The 24,629-nt window shown below is 41.0% G+C and overlaps 2 protein-coding genes across 11 annotated transcripts in view; both read right to left on the bottom strand.

Annotated features, from left to right (window-relative positions):
- arhgap46a (Rho GTPase activating protein 46a) overlaps window positions 1–11,566 on the bottom strand; it is a 32,450-nt gene extending 20,884 nt beyond the window's left edge. For both annotated transcript variants that reach the window (XM_023269516.3, XM_023269517.3), the window contains exon 1: window positions 11,408–11,566. In XM_023269516.3, the coding sequence (XP_023125284.2) occupies window positions 11,408–11,421 (14 nt within the window). In that variant the 5' untranslated portion in view covers window positions 11,422–11,566. The remainder of the gene's footprint in view (window positions 1–11,407) is intronic.
- Window positions 11,567–13,936: 2,370 nt separating this feature from the next.
- Window positions 13,937–24,629, bottom strand: part of sulf2a (sulfatase 2a) — a 45,797-nt gene continuing 35,104 nt past the window's right edge. For 5 of the 9 annotated variants that reach the window (XM_035947804.2, XM_023269509.3, XM_023269511.3 and 2 more), the window contains 19 exons: window positions 23,990–24,229; window positions 23,726–23,877; window positions 22,457–22,626; window positions 20,775–20,925; window positions 20,323–20,498; window positions 20,055–20,183; window positions 19,702–19,758; window positions 19,455–19,584; window positions 18,810–19,017; window positions 18,111–18,393; window positions 17,562–17,658; window positions 17,368–17,462; window positions 17,232–17,291; window positions 16,979–17,145; window positions 16,668–16,810; window positions 16,376–16,484; window positions 16,251–16,284; window positions 15,695–15,748; window positions 13,937–15,306 (listed from right to left, as the gene is read on the bottom strand). In XM_035947804.2, the coding sequence (XP_035803697.2) occupies window positions 15,276–15,306; window positions 15,695–15,748; window positions 16,251–16,284; window positions 16,376–16,484; window positions 16,668–16,810; window positions 16,979–17,145; window positions 17,232–17,291; window positions 17,368–17,462; window positions 17,562–17,658; window positions 18,111–18,393; window positions 18,810–19,017; window positions 19,455–19,584; window positions 19,702–19,758; window positions 20,055–20,183; window positions 20,323–20,498; window positions 20,775–20,925; window positions 22,457–22,626; window positions 23,726–23,877; window positions 23,990–24,229 (2,486 nt within the window). In that variant the 3' untranslated portion in view covers window positions 13,937–15,275. The remainder of the gene's footprint in view (window positions 15,307–15,694; window positions 15,749–16,250; window positions 16,285–16,375; window positions 16,485–16,667; window positions 16,811–16,978; window positions 17,146–17,231; window positions 17,292–17,367; window positions 17,463–17,561; window positions 17,659–18,110; window positions 18,394–18,809; window positions 19,018–19,454; window positions 19,585–19,701; window positions 19,759–20,054; window positions 20,184–20,322; window positions 20,499–20,774; window positions 20,926–22,456; window positions 22,627–23,725; window positions 23,878–23,989; window positions 24,230–24,629) is intronic. The other 4 variants (XM_023269512.3, XM_055010971.1, XM_023269513.3 and 1 more) reach the window with 4 other exon arrangements.

Here is a 24,629-nt window from a genome sequence, read left to right as displayed (position 1 = left end):
ACGAGACAAACGGTAAAGTGTTATTTACAGCTGAAAAATGGCAACAGATTATTCACCAACATGATATGATAATGCATTAGAGGCCACAGTCACGCCTGAGTACTCATCGACTCGACAAGCAGTAAACAACTCACACTGTTTGACAGACTGAGAGGTTCAAAAAAGCCCACTTGCCCATATGGAGAGAGTGTTAATGTTTGTGTTCCCTACATGTATCCATCTGCATGTGTGTGTGTGTGTTAACAGTGATGTCATCTCTAGGCAGTCGAGCGGCAGAAGTGATGGTGCGTATGTGCGTTTCCTGAATAAGGAGACAGGTGGACACACTCCGTGAGACACCAGGCACGGAGTCAGCAGGGCCCAAAGAGAACCATACGCTCTGAGTGCTACTAACGCAAAAACCACAAAGCTTAACTACAATCACAGGGTGACAACAGCCAGCTCAGCACAATACATATAGACAACAAAAAAAGAGACAGAGGAGAGAGGTGGCGCCAAAAAGAGGCAGCGAGGGAGAAAACTAGAGAAAAAGACAACTCAGTTTTCAGAAACATACACAGGCAAAATGCGACAGTTAAGAGTGGAAGCTGATTACACACAATCAGACTATGAACTAAGCTTAAGAGAAGTTATAGAACACTGTGTGTGTGGCATTGAAATGCTACCGAATGTTATCTCGCCCTACAACAGGTATGTGCTATAGCTACTCACATAAAATCAGGGTTAGTAAATACATCTGACAAAAAGCAAGAACTGCACTTTGCTGGTGCTATATATCCAGGTCATGCTACACTTCAGTTTACTCAGTGTATGTCTCCTTTGATGTAATTCCCTGATGGAGGCCCTAACTCTCCCAGCAAATCCATGTGGGAACAGGAACACTGCAAACAGCCTGAATCCTTTACCAAGGCTTTGCATCACAGTAGATGTCGAGATCACAGCCAGAGGAAGGTCTCAAAATATCCAATAAATCACAAGGCTCCTTTCTTTTCTCCCTTAATAACCAGTTAAGGGTTCTGGCAAGTGTAGGCCTTTTCTATTCTTTAGTGTCTTACCCAACTCTAGCCTAGTATCTTTGAGAGAAAGGTGCCAGTGGGGAGGAATTAGTGTCACAAGAATCTGCTAGCGGTCTGGATATTTTCCCAGCTTCCTCAGGACAGAAAAGCTTTTCTTCTCCCGGTCACGGCAGTTTGTGGTACGCGCCTACTATCCGGGTTACCTGGGATGATCAGAGGGGGCAAGAAGCTTAGCATGGATAAGAGTGCCTACAATGTCCACCAAATACCCACATTCATTCCTCGTGTGCCTGCCAAATCAATCCTCTGTGCACCCCGGTCTCAGAAATAGACTCTGAGGAGTGTGGTGCCAGTCAGCTCTGCCAGATTTACAATGTCACCCTGTTGGCTACAACTCACTGGGAACAACAGCTGTTCTCTGTTTTAATTGCAAAGCCTTGAGTAACACCGACATACCTGTTCAAGTATCAATCTTTATCGCTTTTATCTGCAGTCAGCAGCAGCAGCCACAGAATCTCCAAACCTTGAATTAACAACATAGACAAAGCATAGAACGAATATAGGAGCCTTCAACATACTGTCTACCCATGTGTCCCAGTGCTCTATGCTGGGAAGCCATCTGGTCCATTCCCTCACACCAGGCAAGCAGCCCTGACCTGAGTGGACTAAACATGCAGGGTGTTTTTATACTCTGTTTTCACCCTACCTGGAAATTTTCAGGATGAAGTTTGCATAAATGTCAAAAAATATGTTTGTTTGTGTTGCCAGACTTGGATTTAGCACCAGAAGGTAGTGTTTGCAGTCTGACTTCTCACAAAGAAAGAGGTCCCACAATGAGGCCCAACTATAAGAAGATAACTTTCAGACTGATTAGATCTGCAACACTTAATGGGTGGGAAGCCTAGGAAATAATGGGGCATTCAAAGCAGAGGCCAAACAGTCAATACCACCCCACACATACCAGAGCCTTCATCCTTTAACTGCTCCCGGGATCCAAAAGAGGCGTTCCCACACTGAGAAACTGATCTCTTTATGCTTCATTCTTTGTGATCCTGTTATGTGTTTGTCATCCTTCTCTGGAAATGCAGTGTTTGTATGTGAATCCAAATTAAAAACATCAAGCAAAAGAAAGCTGAGGCTGCGTGTCCCACTCTGTGCTTTATTGTATGTCCCAAAATTCCACAGCAGTGGGGAAAACAAGCACAGAATTTAAAATTCTGCATGGTGTCCTAAACAGCCCAACAGCAAAGCAGAGTTTGAGGGTCAACTGTGGAGGCCATAGCTGACGGGTTTAGCAGCAAGGTGTGTAGCAGTTGCATGAGGACTGTTCCTTCTGAGTAAATAAGCAGCAGTTTGAGTTGAGAGCAAACCTGCTGGGCTCTGTTGACACAACCTGATAAGCAGGAAGACAGCATGGCGTTCAGATTCTGAAATCACTTTGGAAGTACTAAAAAAACATGGAAATGATCATTAAATGGGTCTGCAATATAAAGTGGGACTTGTCTTCTGCAGGACATACTGGGACTGAGGTGAAAATGGTTCTCTACATTAAAAATGAAAGCTTATTTTTTATTCCCACCATATTGCAAATGGTGTGACTATCAAAATAAGATAAAAGTGATTCTTTTGCCTTTGAAATTTAAATGAGCACAGTCGTTGTTGCTCCACATTTCTGGTGAAAAGTATGTACTGAATAAGATACCATGTAAATGAACCTCAGCCTACTCAGCTTTAGGTGATCCCCTGACCGGAGAAGCAGACATAAAAACATAGTGCAGCTGAGGCAATCCGTCTAACACAGTAAATGCTCATAAATGGTTTGGAATGCAGTCTGCACCAGCTCAGCGAAGTTTAACTCCAACAGAAATGTTTTATATTGATCTAAAATTAACTTGCTGCACACATGGTCCTATGACTGAAGCATACCGCACCTGATTTACCTCTGGGAAAACTCAATCTAATTGAAGCAGGCCTGCATGCCAGAGATCCATGTTATGGGTTTGTGCAGTCCTAAACCAGAAATGGGGTTAGATTTTACAGATTCCACCAGAAATCTTTTCAGAAACAGTAACTTTTAGCTGACACAAGTCTTCATGAATATATAGAGTTTTGTGGAACCTATTTTTCAAGCAGTATCCCCCACTGAGAATTTGCTTCAATTCACTTTCCTTTTGTTCACACAGCCCGGGTTCATCATTCAGCGAATGACAGACAGTTCTGTGTCAAGACAACTGCCCACAGGTTTCAAAGTTATCAAAAAGGAAGCATGAAATCTCATGTCCCGTTCACTCTTGTGTGCAGTAATACACACTGTTCTCCTATGGTACACAGGGTCTCTGTCTCCCATTTGGGTCAAGGAGACGCTTCAGCAGCCTATGGTTATTCCACGACTAAAAATAAAGCTTGTCAAATTGTGAAAAAAAAATCTCTGCAAACAGAGCCCACCACTGAGACCAGGAGGCCAAAACTGACACACACCCACAAACACACTCAAACACACCTTCTCGACCATCCTGTTTCTCTCAGTCATAATGTGCCAGAGACTTTCTGAAGGAGAAATACTCAGTCATGCACAATTTACAGTCAGCTCCAAAAATAACTAGAACAGAGAGCGGTTTCCCAGAGCGAGGGAAACAACAGAATATAGCCCATGGAATCTGCCCCATTGTTCAAAGCCTACGCCAAAGTGTAAATGGCACTTTTCCCAGCAACAGTAAACATAGAGGACTGGACAATGCATCCACTAGAAATAGGGCAACAAGCAACCTTGTGTCATTGTCCAACTTTGGATTTCAAACAAACTTGGGTAGCATTGTGGCTGTTGATTTCATCGAAAAGATAAACCATGCAGAGAGAAAAAAAAGATTGTTTTCTCTGGGTAGCAAAGAGTTTTGACTAAACTATATCAGCGCTGTTTCATCAGATAATCCGGTAATGGATGAAATGCAGTTTTATGCTTCACTAGCATTGAGGCATTTCTGACAGATAGGACACCTTTAGAAACTGAGCTAGATGGGGGTAGTATGAATTCATTTGGCCATAAACTTGTTTAGGTGAGATAACAGAGAGAAACCAGTGAGCCAGTTAAGCTCCCATTTATCGTTCTGTACTCTTGGAAGGTAACCTCTAACCTTTTCCAACAACAGACTATTCTGAGCTGTTGCTTGCGACTGTCCCTTGTGGACTGAGGCAGGCTGAGTTCTCACACAGGGCCTGCCATTCATCGAGGAAACCTTAGCACTCTTGTCACCAGGCACAGCAACAAGTGCCAAGGTCCACCCTTGCCGGTGTATTTACAGACCTGCTCTTTCCTATTTAGAGACATAAAACATCCTTTCTCCTCAGATACTGGCTAAAAAACAAGTTTCACTTTGAGGAAAGTGAGCAATTTAAAATCACCTTGCCTTACAGATACAAAACTATTAAAAATGTAGCAACACTGAGAAACCACCGGTAATTTGCTCTCAAAGAACAAGCAGAGGCCTGTACCTCAATATAATACAAGGAGTGATCTGCCAGAACCAGACTTCTGTTTGGTTACGTATAAACCATGTACAAAGTCTATTCAGCATGGCTGCTAGGCAACCTGCTTATCTAAATATTGTACAACAAGAGCAGGGACACGGACCGACTACTGAGTGCTTGGCAGCAATTCTAGTAGCAGCAACTAACGAAGAGCGTAACCGTAAACCTGGCATGTTGAGTGCTGTGGACACAATCCTGTTTTCTGGTGTGAAGCGGGCAGCAGCTTTAGCATGTGTAACCTAATCAGCAGCACTGCAAAGACAAAACTGCACTGAAACACATGGAGAGGTTGGGGTTTGGGCAGTTTCCATTTTAAAACGTGTTTTTGCATGCAACTTTCTCACTCAACACTTGCAAAATATAGGCTTCATTAAAAAAAAACATGTATTTCTATATGTGGGTGCTATTAGCAAGCAAAACTACAAAAAAAAAAATCCCCCTCCAAATGTGTAATATATTGCATGAAATGAAAGCTCTGTTAGGTATTGCTTATCGACATAAATGACATACAATCTTTTCCTTTTCACAAACATAGTTCTGCTTTTACAGACGTGCAGGTTTGGATCCTAAAACCTCCACTGAAAAAATGTTACTGCTGTAAACTGGACTGAGGCGAGATGCATATGAGCCGTCACTGTGTAGGATGTGGGTTCGGGCTCCTGCTCTCAGCCCAGGCATCCAGAACAATCACAGGGTGAGGGGAGAGTGCACGTTTCAGATGACAGAAAAAAAGTCCTGCACCTGTCATTCACACATTCTTTGGCCCTTTTGTTTCACACCTCCCGTTCCTGCTGTGTCACCAGAGTCGGGGGTCAGTAAAACTCACGGCACAATTGGCCCGTGTGTGCTGCATATAAGTTAACAACAAACAAACTGGCATAAGGGCTGCCGAGTCTGTTATAAAGCAATGGACTTCTGAGAGGCATTCATCCCCTCAGCAGCCCTCGTTAAAGTAAATGCTAGGGGTTAGGATGCTGTTTACCTACCTAGTTCTCTGACTTTAACAGTTCTGTGTTTTTTAAACCAGATTCCCAGGGCTGCACACTGCCTGCCTTGTGTGCTGTTCTTCGCATTGTTTCAATTTCTGCACATGTATTTATAATTCTTTAAACGCATTGCTTGTGTTAAATGTCTTCTGTAGATTACTCTGCTTTTCCTGGCTAAGAATTGGCATTTGTGGGGAAACTACGAGCCTCTGTTACCATATTTGGCATAAATATATGCATTTTCCTGCTATTTCTGGCCACTTGATTAAAAAAATGGTCTATTATGGTGGAGTAAAGGTGAGCCAATTAACAAAGCTGGATTTTAAAAAAAAAACTGCTATTTTCATTCTCAACTCATTTAATTTGGGTGCTGAAGAGTTTCCTTTGGTGTTGGCTAAAATCTCTTTGGCAGGGGTGCCAAAAAATTCTCTGTGCAGGAAAAAAACCCATTACTGCTCCTCAGATGATCAAAAAGGTGTGAAAAATCAATGGATAAGAACCTGGGGTGATTGATGTCTTAGCAATGAGACTTTTAAAAGCCCGTTTATTTTTCAGAGTTCACAAAAACGCAAGATAACTTATAAAATACAAGGTTTTTCTCTTAGTGTTGGCCTTTCATCAGCACCAAGCAGGTTTCCATCTTGAAAAAAATAGCTTTTGAACAGTGGCTGCAGAGCAATCTCCAAAGTAAACACATTTAAAAACATCAGACTCTTAATTGTATGGGGAGGTAAACTGACCTGACTGAAAACACTGACATATGATTGCAAACTGTTTACCTTAATTATTGAAATGGTTCAGCTTTGTAGGAGTTTTAATACAGCTAACCAGTGTTAAGCCGCTGACTCTGAGTGTTCCCATATAAACAGTCACACAACAGTGTTTTCAGTGACTTATTTTATGTTTTGTGTGGTCAGACAACTGCAAAGTATGAAATTGCTACATGATCAAAGGTCTCAGACCACAAATTGCTATTAGAATTATTTAGCAGGTAGCATTTATGAGTTTACAAAAAATACTTGTACATTACCAGTTTTCTGCAGAACACTGAGATTGTGATTGGATATGGTGAAACAGAATGCATTATAACAGAGAGACTTGGAGCTGACAACAGATAGATAGAAATCATTTCGAGTAGATAAAAACAATCTTTCAAATTGGACCCCATTATTGAAGTCAGGGCCTCCTATCAGTCCACACATTTTCTCTCTACTTCTAACCTCCTCCCCTTTTCTCTTTTCCTCCTAAACTCCAGCAGCAGTTGTCAGTGTCCATTCCTCACTCCTGTGCTGACATTGGCAAACAAGTTTTGGGGTCGTCTTTCACGGTCAGACACGTGAGGTATGATAGAGCCGGCCTTATGTGAGCCGACCCAGGCATCACGGTGGCAGGTTGCCAAGGAGGGGAAGAGAGGTAAAGCACTTTAAGACCAAACAGCCGGGCAGCCACATGCCTGGCAGAGAGAACAAGGCTAGTGTGGGAGGATAAAGATGAACAGAGCAGTGGACTCCTGAGTTCTCCCTGTCACCTGATTCACCTCCAAAAAATCCTGTGTGGATAAGATGCTAACAAGCTGTTGATATTGGGTGTGACAGTTCTCTAAAGAAAGTGTTGAACGGACAAAAAGAGAAATCAAATATTAAAGATACTGTACAATCCCATGATGTGCACATAAAAAGAAAGTGTTGCATCACTGACAGACTAAAGTTTGTCTGAAGTAAAGAAAATTCCACCAGAAAATTAACACCATTGAAACCAATACTGCCTTTCTTCCTTTCTTTCTAAATCTCTGAAGTAATGCACAGTAATTCTCCTGCAGCAACTCTTTAACAAGAAAATGCCATCATCACTCAGTGAGGATGAGTAAACACACGTCCAATAAACTCTTTCATCTTGTCTAGTATCGCTTGACTAAAGTGTGATTGGCAGTTCTGAGTCTTACAATGACACACTTGAAACTGCAGGAACCAGATGATCCTGTTTGCTCCGTGTGCTATATGCTCAGCCTATACTAACCACACTGAACGTGGGGTCTATTTTAAAACCGTGGCATGGTCAAAAAAATGCAAAGTGGACTTTTTGCATTTTGAAGCTGTCTGCACAACCTGTAATCTGTCTCCACGAGAAGAAAAACAAAGAACAATGTGGACTGCCTGTGAATTACGTGCACATGAATACAATGATTTGACTAAGAAGCCAGAAAAACATTCCTTCTTCTTATACATAAAGTTTGTGGGCTCTCTGGGCACAGAAAAAGTGGGCTCCTAGTTGAGAAGAATGTACTGTGATGATTCACCTCCATATGCATTACAAAGCCTGTGAAATGCACCCTATTCTGAAGCCTGTGATAGTACAGAACAATGCAGACTATTGTCAGATCAACAGGCAGGCTTCATTCAATGAGAACTCTCTGTGTTGCCTCCACACTGGGGAGTCCAGCCTATCAGAGCCCTGCTGGGGAGGAGCTTGGGACATGTATAGGAGGTTTGGGGTGACCTCCTTCAACAGCTGTCCTAATCCAGAACTGGAGACAGTTTCCCCTCTCCATTGGCACTAGATTAGACCGGATCTCACAAGGTCGCTCAGCCACCTTCTGCACGGCCAGCTTTTCCCATGTTGCTTTCCAACTAGCGATTTTACATGGCCTCAGTGAATTCATTCCTTGTAGTTGCCAAACGTTCACCCCCACTGCAACAAACTGATTCTTCATGAGATGCGAGATAAAAGTTCCTACCTCACCACCGGTTCCAGGAGAACATTTTTGTGTTGGCAGTTGAATATTACTTCAGATACCCTCGCTGTAATCCGCCTACGGACTAAATGCAGAGAAGCAACGCTCTGTGATTTCTGTATGGTGAGTATTGTCTTGTCCCGCCATCTTGGCTTCTCCCACGAATGCTGCAGCTTTCAGCAGAAATGCTGGGAACTTCCGGCCCCCTTACTGCTCTGCTGAACAGTCCCAGTCTGTCTGAGACCCCACTCACCAACACAGTCAATAAATTCCCTTTTACAGGGGAGAGCCTGACCAAACACAAGTCCCTGTCCTTCCTAAAATCCACCCCTTTCATTAGTCGAACAGCATATGGGGACTTTTCAGGTCAGATAAGACTCTGGACGAGAGTGAACATGTGCAGGAGAGTCTGAGGATGGGATCAGGGTGTTTACCACATAATGCCTGGCCTTTCTGTCCAGTACACCAGCTGTCAGAGCAGCAACAATGGGGTCACTTGTCCAAACAAGAAAAATGAATGGACCTATTAGGATGTAATTGTGTTTAATAACCGCAAACATTCACTGCCCAAACTTTATCTTGTAAAATTATTCAGGGTCATATATGTTATCACTGAATACAAGTTATGCATAAACACAAACCTTCAACCTCTGCCATCTGTGTGCTGCCAAAACAATATTTTCCATATCTGACCTGCTTGCCTGCCACCAGTAGCAGTTAGTAACTTCATTTTGAGTAAGACCGCACCATCCCCCCCTCCAATTCCTCCCCTGCTGACATGACAAACGAGGCCAGAGTCTAATCCCAGAGCAGAGTTACAGGGTGAGTTGGGGGGTCAGCGGCTGGACGAGGAGCCACACAGGAAAGACACGTCCGGATTGTCCTGTTGAAGAAGTGAAGGTGCAGACTGCAGGCTCTTTAGGATTAGAAATGCAGAGCAACCTGGTGAAGATGTTAACGCTCAGCATGCGTGGGCCTGAGGGGAGCAGTGGATTATGATTTAAGAGGCCATCGCAGGGGATCAACGTGTAGGGACAGATGAATATTTTCCTAATGACAACAGACTGTTAGACTGGAAGAGTGACGGTGTATTTCGGAAGCAGAATGTTTCTAGATAAACCTGAATCATATTTCATTCATGTGGGTTTCAGTGTTGCATTTCTGTTTTATGCAATTTGTATTTTGTGGTTTTTGGGTAGACACCATTAAGATTTCACTCTGTGATAGCTCACTAACTTTGAACAAACTTGTTCATCTCCCTAGAAGCAGATGATTCATTAGTTTTTGTGGCCTATCTAAAACAGCCTTGAGCTATTATCCTCTGTAATGCTACTGAGCGATGATCAGCACTCTTAGCATCAAGTTCAACCAAGTGTGGGCCACGAAGTTAAACCAGCTTCTAATCCCTACAGAGGGAAGGTTGTAAATGTCGGCGGTTGTACAGGTACAGATAAATGTGTTTGGGCAAATCACCTTAACCTCATTACAGAGTCACTGTGGCAGGCCACAGAGAATCAAAGTCAAAGGAAAAGTGTGCGTTGAGTGTTAAGAACACTTATCCCCAGGGACGTGACCAGGATTACAGTACAGGAAGGAAGGAGGTGAAAGCTGGAACATTTGGTTTGAAGCTGTATGTCTAAAACACTCATTCAGTCACACTGATTATATTATTAACATGTCACAGCCCATAACATGCTGCTCAGCGCAAGCTTCAAAATCAGTCCCTTGTAACAGGCAAACAGATGTATCTACTGTCAAATCCTCTGTCGGATGGACATCCTGTCTTGTCTTTGTCAAAGAATGCAATTTTGATTCATGTTGTCGAGGGGGCTATACGGTGTGTTCTCTTTTGTCTGCCCACTGTTGTGAGCTAGCAGGGTAAACAACCAGACAACATCCTATTGTGATTCCTGCTTCTACCACTGACAAGCACATGAACGGAGGAGACGTTTCAAGTGGCAGCAACACCGAATGGCTCACTGTCTACTGCCATCCTGCCTTCTCTGGCTGTGATGCATACAAAGATGCTGTGATAGACAGATAAAGACACAGTGACGGACAGATAGAAAACTTCACACATCTGCAGAAACAGCACACAGATGCTACGAGCAGGCATCAGATGAGCACCAGCTGGGCAGGAAGACGGTGAAACTGCTGCACCCAGGAAGCCAGGATGGCATGCTATGCCAAGTTAACAGCTCCAGGCTATGTGAATGACATCTGACTGAAGGGTTTGCTTGTGAAACAGTGTAGGTGGCACAGTGTTGCACAATATGGGCACATGCAGGAGAGGTGGAGGATTATACGACAACAAAGACTCTGCTAACTTCAACTTCTACCAGTAAGCCATCAAGTTTGAACTGCATGAAATCACAGCCCTAAATCTGAAATGTGTATATCATTCCAAAACAGCTGAAGGAAAACTTTTGAAGGGAGCACAGCTTCTCCTGCACATCTCAGCAGCTTTAAATAGACTGTGGGGACTAAAGCAAGCAAGCAGCCGATGAAAGCTGAACAAAGTTTTAATGCACATCTGCACTCGAGGCAGCTGGTGTAGAAATCCGACATGTGGAGATCAAACCAGAAGCTGGAGCTGAGAGCCACCAGTAAAAAAATGGGAGCAACAAATGGACTGTGGAGCATTTGCCTTCCGTTTGGGTTACTGGTCTCTCAACCACAGCAAAGAGTTAAGAGGACGAGTTACTGGAAAAACCAAAAGATGCGGCTGGTGGTGAAAGATAAACGAAGAATGTAGTCTCCCACAGCAGCTAATTTAACTCTACTACAAACAGTAAAAGAAACCAAAAGTTACCTTTAACTTTCTCTCATAGTATCTCATGCTACATGCTAGCAAGCTAGAAAATCGTTTATACCTGTCGGACGTTGACTGTGTTGTAAATAAAATATCAATAAAGATAAACTTGCATTTCAGTTGGTGGCTTCACATTAGCATTTTTTCTCAGTCGCACTTGTTTTTTTTTTTTAACATTTAAGGTTTAAAACCAGCCACAAACAGTTGAGTTGAACAATGTATCCACTGAGCGGCGTGTCCTGCTCACTGTCCGCTCACAAGCTGTCGGCAGCGGGATGTTTAGCGACGCAACCGGCTCCGAAACTTTCTCCGCTACACTTCGTTAAAGTTAGCTTACCTTGTCCCGGACATTCTTCTTCACATTGTAAACGAAGCGTAGACAACAGAGGAACACAGTATAGCGCTCGTATCGGGATGTGAGGCTTGTTTTCTGAGCGGTCCGGGCAGTCTATGGGAGGACGGGACGGTCCTCCGGCGGTGAATCCGATATGGAGTCTCCGCCTCCGCACGTGAGTCATCGGTTGGGACGGGGGTCACCCAGCCTGCTGCTCCACGCCACACACTGGGAAATCACTGGTTTTAACTGGTTTAAAAACAATTCACAAGTTTTTTTTTTGTTTTTAAATAGATTTAGCCCTATTTTGTTGAATTAAAAAGTAAAATCACTGAAGAAAGTATTGATTTACATGTTGATCTAAAAAAAAAAAAGGAACATGCCAAACAGTAATAGACATAAACAATAAATGTAAGAAATAAATATGTATATTGAGGATTGAAAACTGTAAATGATTGATTTTATTATTTTGCAGAATTTCACAGTTTAATTACTTTAAAAAATAGTAAAATTGCGGAAGAAAGTATTTATTTACATGTTGATAGTCAAAAATTGGACAAAACTGTAGTCTACAGCGTAGACGACATAATGTAGAAAAAAATAAATTCAAGACTGAAAAAAATAGTAAATAATTTTTTAAAAATTTTGATCTGTTTATAAATGATTAAAATCTTTTTAATCATGATTTTAAGGATGTTTGTAATTATCCAAAAGAAAAAAAATCTGTATATTAAAGATGGTGAATGATAATAAAAACAATCTAAAATAAATCACTGTAAAAAAAAAAGATCAGAACTATTTACAATTCCCACATCGTGGACTAATTGTTTAACTATTTTCACTGTATTAAATCAGCAAAAATGTAATTCTTTTACAGACATTGGTAATTATTTAAAGAAAATTATGGATATTAAGTATTGAGAAATGGCAGATAATTAAACTGTTATTTTACAGATTGCCTGATTTGCATAATTACGGGTAATATTTAGTAACTTCACAGATAAAGTATTAATTTACATGTCGACTGCAAACAACAAAAATTAAACTAAACCAAAAAAATATATATCAGCAAAAATCGAATTATTTTAAGGATATTTGTATTTATTCAAAAGATAAAATACGTATATTATAGATTGAAAAATGGTAAATGATAATAAAGATAACCTAACAAAATCACTGTAAAAAAAAAAGTTCAAACATATACACAATTTCCACATCATTTAAATATTATTTTAACTATTTTCACTCTATTAAATCAGCAAAAAATATAATAATTTACAGATGTTTGTAATTACTGAAAAGAAAAATTATGTATATTAAGGATTGGAAAATGGTAAATCATTTTTCAACTGTGACGTTGCAGATTTTCCCAGATATTTTAAAATTACAAATAAGATCTAGTAAAACCTTGAAATAAAGTACTAATTTACATGTTGACTGTAAAAACAGGTCAAAACTGTACATAATGTTCACATCAAAAATCTTTCTTTTCATAAATATTAATTAGTTATTTTTCAATGTTTGAAAGTAAAAGTTACACTATATTTACTCTATAAATCAGCAAAAAAATACAATTATTTACAGATAGTTGCCATTATTTGACAGAAAATGTATGTCTATTATTAAGAAATGGTAAATAATTTGACACATTTTACAGATTTCCATCTTTAGTTTTTTTTAACTTAATTAAATCAACAAAAAGTCAGTCTTTTTCTTCAGTTTTGATTAGCTATACATAATAATCTACTAACATCACAGAAATGCGTTCATTTACATGTTGACAGTAAAAAATTAAATAAATAAATAAAAATAAGGTCACAACTGTTAATAATGTCCATTTAAAAAAACTTTAAAAATGGCCATAAAATGAATGTTTTCACACATTTTGTAGTTTTTGCATGTTATAGTATTCTACTATGAAATGATTGACTTACTTGCCCAGAACTGTCGCATCGTGTTAGGAGGAAACATCACTTTTTGACAACTTTTCTTGCAACATGATAAATAACTTAATATATTGTATTTATTTCTAGTTTATTTACTAAAAAGACAGACTGCTGTTTTTTTGTTTTGTAACTCTAATTATGTGTTATTTGTAGATATGCCAGTCAAATGTCCAGCTAAAACCAGATTTTTAGCTTGAATTTTAGCTCTTAAAGGAACTGTAGCAGAACAGTGTGGTTGCTAGGCGACAACTGAAAGATGATTGGTTAGCTTCTGTAGAATTTTACAAGTAAAGCAGTTTGTTGTGAACCGCATAGAAAAAGGAACACTTCTGGGACCAGGGTTTCTTGGGAACATTACCTGAACATTTCCTAAATGTTCTTGACCTTGCGCATGGTTGGGGTCATATTTGAATTTCATATCAGGGATAATAAAGTGCTCATTTGTAGCATATTCTCGCATGACTCAGCCAGTCAGAGATAATGCTTGTACTGTTGTAACTGACTTGTGTGTAATCCATTAGCCTGTGGACAAGCAGACAGAGACACCTGCTGGACAAGAAAACAAGTAAACCAGTAAAAAGTCGGGTCCCATTTAAGGTCAAACAACACTTTATTCACAGTTACTATCAGCACTCTAGGTCTATGGAAATATTGGCTAAAAAAAAAAAAAAAAAAAAAAATCAAGAAGCTAACAAAGGCAGGTAGCTAAACTTCACATCAATAAGTATTACACTGTTGTGTTTTTCCTCTGGCACAGAGTAAACTATACATCCATTAATGTACATCTCTTCACAGTGAACCCTTTAAGTGCTTTTCCGATGTAAATAAGGAAAGGACAAACATACAAATTGCGGGCAATGAAATTTTTCAAGCTACACCTCTCCCTATATTTTGTCGACTCATATCATACAATGAGGTCTGCCTCTTCAGTATTATAAAAAATATTGTAAACATTTATATTAATTGCACAACATACATTCAAATACATACTGTACTGTACAGCAAGATTTTACTTCTGTATTGTTATCCTGTAGCACCATGTATAGCAAGCTGAACAAACTATTTGGATACTTTTACAGTGTGGTACTGACAATACAAAGGAGTAAAATGGCATTCACTAATGACACATTCAGTCAATGGCCAAATATTCGGGAGGATTGTATCGTTGTGAGATAGTGTCGGCCTGTTCAGCGCCATGAAAAGACCCACACTGAGGTCTGTGTATGGGGTTGAATCATTGCAGGCAAACGCTGTTCATCTCCCGTCTCAGCTGTGAGGAAGATGATGATTCATAAAGGACATTCATCAGTGTTAAGTTCAGCTATAATACAAAAGATTATGGCGAAAAATCTGATACAGTCTGTCATTAAAAAGTCCGTGTGCAGACACGTTGGTGCAGCGAGAGAAAGGACATATGTTTTATTGTTACTCCCAGTGTGCTAATCATTGAGTTTTTCAGCCGGTGCCACAGAGACATCATGAGGACATGACATCATCGTGGAGCAGCAGAGTTGACATGTTTCCCATGGGTCCCATATGATATGAAAGAAAGCTGATTAAAGCTGACATATTGTATATTATCTACAAGCTTTACTGCTAGAGTGCATGGTTTGTGGACACCAAACTGCCCCACTTGATTTAGAGCATCCTAGGTGGGCTAACAGAAGATGGAAATTGGTATGAAATATTTTTCAAAGTAGATAATTGTAGAGTCTTTAAGCTTCCTCTCAGCCTTAGTGTCTCCTCTACCTGGGTGAGGGCTACGAAGAGCAGCTCTCTCAAAAATTGTACCCAGATTAGAGAAGAGTAGTATCTCAGGTTATGGTCCATCGAAGTGTGGTCAAGGTCCTTGGGTTTGCCTGCACTCCCCATTCTCCTTCCTTCGCTGGAGGAGGCCGATGTGGTTGGTTGTAGGATGCGGGTGGTTAACCAACCCACCCTTCCCAAATCTGCCCTCTGTGCAGAGAAAAAAACATACTGTAAGTTAACTGTAACACTTGTGGCATCCACTGGAAACCATGGCTCCAGTTGTGGTCTGTTCCTACTAACACTGCGAGGAAAAGTAAGAAATGACAATGACAAGACTGAAAACACAACATACTGAGACAATGTCATGTCTGCATTGCTTTACTGAATTTGACTTGAGAGGATGAATGAAAAAGAAGGTGGTACAGCTTTGCAATGCAGGTAAATGATCGTTACTGTAAGTAGAGGAGTACAGAACTACAGTAAAGAGGAGAACATGCTGCTGGGTCATCTGACCAAGCTAAAAAAAAAATCTGGATGGAGAGAGTAGTAGAGCTTGGCTGACTATAAAGGAGCAGATGGGTTATGACAAACTCACAGCGATTTGGAGGAGGGCTTCTTCACTTTTGGCCTCTTTCGACGATGAACTGGCCTGAAGCATGCAGAGCACGTATCAGGGCAAATGCACGTGCATGGAGACAAACGCACAGGTATATACACACAAAACACACACACACAAGTGCACACACATACATGCATGCGCACACGCACACAAGCGGGCACACACACACACACACACACATACATCCCCACACGCACAGCAGAGACAAGCAATTAGGCTTCATTTACAAAAAGGGAGCAGCAGAAGCTGAAAAGCAGGCTTGCATTTTAGCCCTCTTTAGCTTCGGCTTCTGCATGCTAAAAGGCTTTGATCACAACAGTAAGGAACCATGGCAGTTTGAAGAGGTTCAATTTCAGAACAACATCACTGTATTTTATTTCCCTTAACTCCCCAGACGGCTCGCATTGAGCAGAAACATAACCAAAGACTCACTCGGGAGGCTGTAACCTCCCTGAGTTCATATTGTAACTTGAATTCCATCTGCAGTGTTTGTAAAAGTAATCAGCTGTGAGCCGTTAAGAGGAAAAAGTACCTGTATTCACTGAAGTAGTTTCGCTCCTTTCCTCCTGTAAGGAAGTGGATGTAACATTAATCTCAGTCTGAAATTACTGGAGACACCACAATCAATCATGTTTACCTCAGAGACTTTTTACTCACCTTTCTCCGGGTTGCACTGCTTATGTCCCTTGCAGCCCCGTAAGTCCATGAGTTGTTGATGCATTGAATTCAGAGCATTGCGGTCAAGTGTGCTGACAGCATTTATCAGCTGCAGGAATAATAAGGACAAAATGTCAGCGAGGGCTCTGGAAACTTTGGAAAATGTCTGGAAAACTGCACCCCCTGCACTCACAGGAATGTACCATGAATCATGTTGTGGGCTCATTTTATAGTTATTATTGGTAGGTTATTTATACCTGCCACAATATGTGTGTCTGTACAAATGAAATACCTGGTATGGGTCAGTGTTCAGGTCAAAATACTCCAGGAAGCCAGTAGCAAATTCACAGAACAGGAAGTTGTGCGTGTCATTGATGGTCCTGAGGCACCAGTATGTGTTGTTGTTGGCACTGGTGCATGCACAGAACGGACCCACTGAGGGGGAGAGAGGGAGGGGGAGGACAGGAAGGGTGAGAGTGGAAAACAAGAGATTTTACGAGAGTCTCAAAACAGTGCTTTCATCCTATCTGCTCTGGAAAATACAGCCAGAAACAAAAACACCATTCGTTTCTTATCGTGTTCTGCAGATATGTCATTCCTCACTTGTCCAGAAGGGGGCAGTCTGCCAGTGATGGTTGTCATGGGTGAAGCAGGTAAGGCCTGGCATGCTGCAGGTGTCATTGTTCTGGAGCCTCTTGAGGAATTTACGTAGCTTCTTCCTGCGTTTCTGCTCCTTTTGCAGCCACTGAGTTTTCTGCTTGGATGGCATTCTGTTGTACACGCAAACATTCTGCATATTAAGACCTGACACAGAAACAAAAATCACAACTTCACAGTTAATCAATGCAAGTTTTACCTGAGTGAGTGCATTCGTCCCGCACTGAGCTGGAAAGTGTCCTTATTCTTGAGGAGATAGCTGGAAAGACAAGAGACAGCTGTCACATATGATAGATGTCTGTGTTGGTGACACTCTGGCACTGATGAATTCCCACCTGGGAGTGTTACACTGGCATTCTTCTGGCCGCACTTTTTTCAGGTGACCTTTAACTTCACGCAGGTTCTTGATTTTGGTCTGCAAGGTTTCAATCTAAATGCAGCAAGAATAATCATAGAGTCACCAAAAGCTCATTATACACGACAGGCTTCTGACAACCTGTAAAATGAGTTTTATTACTCAGAACAGTACCTCGTGCTCAATGTGCATTTTGTGGTCCTTCCATGCCTGGAGTGATTTATAGAGGCCTCCATCACACTTGACTGTGTCATTCATAAGGATGGAGCACCTGCAGGACACACATCACAATATAGCATGATTACAAACCGTCCACATGAGATAGGATAAGAATGTGGCACAAAAATAAAAATAAACCAAAATATACATAAGTACTAGGAAAATAACTGTATTACACGTCAGTGGTATTGCACAGATTTTTTTCATGAACAGAAACACTGAGAGAGTATTAATGTTGCACCGATTATTATCTATATTGCACAGATTGTACATAAATAAAAAAAAGTAATGATATAGCATATATTGTAGTATATGTAGAAAAATAGATATTGTAAAGGGCTTTTAAAAGTACAAAATATTCACAGAGTGTGTTGACATTATACCAAAGAGAAGTCTGACAGTTTTTCAGTGTGTGGTCTATGAGGAGCAGTGCTGGTTACACAGTCTAAGCAATTTCCTAACTTTTCATCTTCATTTATTATTCAGATACATGCATGCACACACCTATAGGTGACTTTAAGAGCAGCAGAAGGTGTGAGCTTGTTGCTGGTGGTGGGCTTGGCTGTGACTCCCATTCCACTGAACTCCTCATTGTCGTCGTCATCCGCTGCTCCTGTCCTCCTGTCTCTGCTCCAGCTGCTGTTCTTCATGCCCATTGGCTGGTAGCCCTCCTCCAGATCTACAGCATACAGATCTCCGTCCAGCTCAAATGAAACAGATCGGGCCCAACGCTTTCTAGACACAGTCTTACTGGATTTCATCTCTACATAAGACGAGACAGAGGAATCTGAATAAGATGAGAAAAAGGAATGTCTTTTTGGTATTGCAGCTCAGGATGTGCAGTGATGTAGATGAGTGAATACCAGCACATGACAAAAAATACTGATGTGAATCAAAGTTTCATGTAATTAGTATTACATTACATGAATAATTTACTAGCTTTGGTGTCTGATACTTCATGATTGAAGTCTCACTTGTCTACTCTAGTCCACCACTTGATGGCAGCAATGACACATCCGTCTCCTCTCATGAATACTTCAAAAGCTGGTTATTTTAGCTTGAGATTAATGGCCCTGTTTGGCAAGGCTTTGTAGGCTACAGCAAGGACATTTCAAAGTAAAGAACAAGTGTCTTTCTGAACAAAATCACATCTATTAATAACTTCCCGAACAATAGCATGTGTGAGTGACAAGAGGAACTTACTCTTTTTGGTGAGCAGCCTCTTCCTCTTCAGGATGGATGTTTTGAAGCCCACGTCATCGCAGTTGCAGCTGTCGGAGTTGGATGTAAGAGACAGCTGGGAGGCACCGCTGGCCATCAGAGCCTGCATACGTGGGGCGAAGAGACTAGCCATGCCCTTGCACTTATACAACCTCAGCTTGCCAGTCGGGTCCTCCACACACTGCCACTTCTGAGACAGGGCACAGGAAATATGAATAAAAACAGGTCTTCAGGCTCATACTACAGTATAGCATCATTGGGGAACCATTCTGAATGGTTTTATGTTAAAATGACCATGTAAAGACCTCTACTTGTGCTCTGTAGAGCCTTTAAAATATCAGACATAGTCCAGATCAACATTATTCACTTTTCTAGGATGAGTTGTTCTTTTTAGTGTTATCCAGACTTTTAAGAAGCTCTTTATTTGCATACACACAACTAAGCACTCTTCATTTTGAAGGATTTAAAAAAACAGTCTGAACAGATCTCTGTAAGTATGATGCCAGCACATTATACTCAGTAAATTGTGAATCTGATTTAAAAATATCACGACGCATAAGCTACACTTCATTATGTTCTCTTGAAACTTTAATAACCTCTCTTCCTTAGCTCCTGCAGGTCAAGTACCTGTCCTGGCTGCTGGCAGGAGGTCTGGTACTCTGCTTTCTGGCAAAGATCCTTCACTCTCTGGTATTTTGGCAGGAAGTTCTCCTCCTGGGCCATTTCCTTCCCATCAGCTCTTTTGTGTGGAGGCTTCCTGAAAGCACACAAAAATGCACCTTTTTTTCAACCAAAGACAAGGAGCCTATGGTTGCCAGAAGACAATGTACGGAATGAGAACATGTCCTGCAAAAGGTCAATCAATAAAACATACCCTCTCTCCACCAGGAAAGAATCTCTCCATGCTTTACCCTTCCTGTTCAACTGGAACCTGAAAATGAGTAACAAGAAAAAAAATCAGACCTCTCTGTGGTATTTGCACTGAACAAACATGCACTGCATTTTAAAATGCCCTCCATGGACTGAAAATTAAATGCTGCTACACAGTTATATTTGGATTGCAGATGTCACTACGTCCAAGAAAACACAAAGAAGAAAGTTTTAGTACAAAGTCCAGGCAAATTACTCTTTGACATACAGCCAACCAATCTCGGCATTTCAAATGCCATTCTTGAATTGTGTATTGAACGCTGCTATACTGAGTAAGAAAGAGCAGAGTGTGTTCACCTATTGACTGGCCGGTCTGTGTCCAGCAGCTTGAGGATAGACTTGCCATCCATTTCTGCAGGAATATCAACACCAGCCATGTCCAGCAGTGTGGGTGCCAGGTCAATGTTCAGCACAATGTGAGGATTACTGCAGGGCAACAATAATAAAGCTTTCTAGAGAATCTGACAGAAGAAAAATATCTGACTATTGTGCTGCACAGTGTTCCACTGTGAACTAATATCAGAATATTGAATATAACAGAGAAATAACAGTCTGAGTCACTCACGTGGCACCTTGCTCTACATTAGGTCCTCGTACGTAGAAGGGCACACGGATATCAAATTCATAAGGCATGGATTTACCCTTCACCAGACCGAACTGGCCAATGTGGTAGCCATGGTCTGAGGTGTAAATGAGGTAAGTGTTGTCCAATTCACCTGTCTCCACCAGCATGTTGTACACCTACGGAGGATATGATTCATTGAAAACCCATAGAGTGTTAAAAGTTACACTTCACATTTGATAGCTCAAATCTCTTGTGCCAGTTTCAGGGAAAAGGGGATTGAACAATTTACCAAGTGTGTCAGTGAATACATTATACAGTCCCAGTCAGAACAAGCACAGATCTCTCAGGACTTGGGGCTGTCAGACGAAATGTGTGTGTGTGTGTGTTAAAGTGTGTATGAGTGTTTCTATGTTTAAGCATATGTCTGTCTGTCTGTCTGCTTCTCTGCCTACCTTCTCCACGCTGTCATCCACAGACAGTAAAGTCTGCATCCTCCTGCGCTGAAGCATGTTAGTGAATTGCATGTGGACAGGCTTCATAGGTCCAGTGTAACGTAGGATCCAGTGTTTGTCTAGGTTGGGGGCATAGTTGTAGCTGGGGGTTCTTAAAAGAGAAGATAAAGAAAAGCATTAAGATTTAATCTTACCACAAGAGGCTATGTGGCATAATAGACATTTCTATCACTTCTTTAACATCTTGAAGGAGCAAAACACATTTTTGCAGCATGTCAGTGTCATTCACCTTATATCTGCACTGCAATATTTCCATATTCTATAGCTGTAAATTAGATTACAGAGAATATACAGTCACATTGTGCTTCTACATCAATATTTTCTACCTGAGTTGGCTAATGTCTCCCATCCTTTTCTTTCCAAAGCAGCCAGAAAAGTGTTTATGCAATGCTAAACCAGAGGGTACATAAACCATGTAAAATGCAAAGTGTTGCAATCAATAGGCCTGCACACAGTGAGCACAGTTTGATCAATATTTAACTCCTAGCCATATGGAACTTTAATTATTTGAGAATAAAAACTGCTAAATAGCTAATGAGATCCATGAAGAAAATATCTTTAACATTTAAAGTTAATCGATTTGACTTTAAAGAAATGCTAATGTCTCACAGCTTAGCATGCAGTGGCAACTTTAATGTAGTGTGAAGATGGGCCTCTAAGGTGCCAAGGTGAGACACTTAATCACCAGAACAATGCAGAACTTTTACTGCCTCGCTCTCTTTGTGCAAATGATAAGGACAGAGGGAGATGGAGTGAGAAAAATAGCCAGAGAAGGCGCTCTCAGAAAACATCACCGGAGGGAGAGCAAATATATGGAGAAAGAGCAATTAAAAGTTTGCACAAACACACAGGGGTTGAATTTTCTGAATATTCTGTGTATAAAGCCTTTGTGGCACAGGTTAATGATGCTGGAGGGATTAGATGAAGCAGAAGGAAGATGTGAGTGGGTTGGAGGGAGGGAGGTGGAAACTGCAGTCTCATTACTGGCTTAAGATGCATCTCTAGAGGCCAATGGTGAGTTTGCCATTAGCTAGCAGCACTAGACGGCCAGTTCCAAGCATGGAGGGTTAGGAAGACAAAGGGTGAAGTGCTAGGTACGTGTGTGTGCATCCACACACCTTAGATCTTATTTTATTACCAGTGTGATAAATATACATCATCTATGCCTCTCTTTGATCATGACTGGCAAAATGGTACAAATTGGCTGTACTGGTTTTGGTTGTAACACTAATATGAACAACACAGGAGCCAAATAAACTGGAGGACAATAATGGCTGTGCAAACAAAGGCCACAGCTGCCAACAGCATACTGCAGGCAGAGGAAGATAAGATTGAACTAAGATTATGGAATTTGTGTCATTCTGGGTCAAATGAAAGAAAGCATGAATGTGTGGATGACTCATATGCAAGCAAATAGCTGTGGATGTGAGAATGTAAAAATGTACTCTTGTACTTGTCAGCTTTGTCCCATTTACATAAAATGGGCAAAGGCAGTCCTATTCAAACAGTTTGCAATTATTTGCACATGTATTATCATAGAAGATCCCAAAACCTGTCACAATCCGAGGGCTCATAGCTTGGCTAATTAAATAGCTTGCGTTGGCATTTTGAAGCTTACTTACATGTGCTGTGATGCGTTGGGGAACGCAGAGCTGTACTGCGGCGCTGAATCCTCTGGACCATGTGGAGCAACGTGGCTCAGGACCATCATGACAGGCCGGTGAGGGTACATCCTCTTGGACATACGGAAATAGTTGACGCTGTCGTTGGTAATGATGTCTGTCAGGTAATCCTGTGGAGCAAGTAAATATCGTCTGTCAGGTATTCAGTTTGTAACTGACTGAGGGACAGAGCAGATGTCAAAGCTTCTAGTGCTGTGCGGGGTCAGTGTCCACTACTGATCTTGAGTCAAAGCCAAGTATTACTCTCTGTACTGGAGACTCAGCCTCAGATAATGACATAAAAACATACAGTATGGTGATTCTGTAAGTTAAACAAAAATTGCTGATTGATTAATTTTTCAACTCTTGAATGCTTCATTTTATTAATTCAGTTAAGCTGCTTTAAAATATAATTTCCACAATATATTTGGTTGCATAAATTCAGGGAAATAGTTGTTCATTTTAGGCTTCAACGCTAAAAAAATGCTGCTATTCAATGTCCCAAGGTCCCAAAAGTAGTTACAGATAAAATGTGGTTCCTTCACCATCTGCCAGTGGGTTTGAAAGACATGTTTTCTTTTTAAAAATGCCCAAATGCCAAATTTAATCACTGTCAGAAACAGAGCAAAAGAGAATGAATTATCAGATTTTCAAAGTCAAGTTTATTTAGAAATTTGCCAAAGATATTTTATATACTAATCAGATTCTGTAAATATTAAATATTCTTAATCCATTAAAGATTATTTTGTGACCAACAGTCATGTGACAGAAATTCAGGGACTTTTTTGTGAAGTGTGGACTGTGTTTAACCAGTACAGATAGTATGGAAAGTATGGAAGCAACATAAAAATGTGAGTAAGAAATGATCTATATTAAGCAGAGCTACCATTCTTCCCAGTACTGGTAACACTTGTGAGCACTTGCAAAAATATTGTACATGTTAAATTCCTTTGTTCTCAATTTTTGTAAAATAAATAATCAAAGAATTATTTTTTTCTTTCTTCTGATTTATAGGTCTCTACTTCTGGTTGTGCTGTTTCCATGGTTGCACAGGACTTTATATCGCAGTAAAAAATGAGCCCACGATGTCACATGCATAAATGAGAAGATAACTACATCTCTCAAAGCAATGCCAAAAATTATTTGCTCGACTTTCATTCGCATCTTGCAGGGAATTACTCCGTTGAGGTAGGTGTGAAAGCTCCTGGAGAGAGAGGAGTGCATCAATACCTTTTGGTAGTCGCTGCTGTGTTTCTCTCGTACGCCATTTCTGCAGAGGGTGTAGTTGTAGAAGCGTGAGTTTTTCACCAGTGCTACCCATTCCTTCCATCCAGGGGGCACATAGGAGCCATTATACTCATTCAGATACTTTCCAAAGAAGGCTGAGCAAAGAACAGGTGAGAAGAATGTTAACACTGTTCTTAAACCCACATTAAATCTCTCAGCTTTAACCAAATGTTTGAAGCTACTCTGGTAGGACTCGACAGCGCTCACCTGTCCTGTAGCCAGAGTTGTTGAGGTGCACAGCAAAGGTGTGTGGCTCATGGTGGACCTGCCACGATGGTGAGGAGCAGTTCTCGTTGTTGGTGTAGGTGTGGTGGTTGTGTACATACTTCCCTGTCAGGATGGAGGAGCGGGACGGGCAGCACATGGGCGTAGTGGAGAAAGCATTTGAAAAATGTGTACCGCCCTTCTCCATGATGTGCCGAGTTTTGTTCATGGCCTGCATTGAGCCTGGGAGAAAACAGTGGAACAGGGAGAGAAAGTGAGAGTTTATATGAGGGGACAGGAGGGTAAGAGGAGATTCAAAGGCCAACGATTGAAATGAAAGGGACCCGGAGGGATATAAAGCAGTTGGAGAGGAACAACTGTGAGAGATTGATGAAAACAGAGAGGGTAAAGAGTGAAAAGTAAAATAAATATAGGACATGAGGTGGTAAAACCATTATGGGCACTGTAAGAGAAAAAGAAGGGGGAACATTAAATGAGGGAATAAATCTTTTTGGTAAAGTGTAACCCATTTGGATTCCTGTGTACTAAAAGCTTTTCAGGCTGATGGTGATTGTTTGGGGAAACAGATGCTTGACCATAAATTCCTGCTTTTCAATGGGAGTCTTCTCACTAGCGATCACAG

This window comes from Amphiprion ocellaris, chromosome 5, assembly GCF_022539595.1.
Source record: "Amphiprion ocellaris isolate individual 3 ecotype Okinawa chromosome 5, ASM2253959v1, whole genome shotgun sequence".
Lineage (NCBI taxonomy): Eukaryota > Metazoa > Chordata > Actinopteri > Pomacentridae > Amphiprion > Amphiprion ocellaris.
Note: the sequence above shows the minus strand (reverse complement) of the source record. Positions and strands in the feature narration are given on the sequence as shown.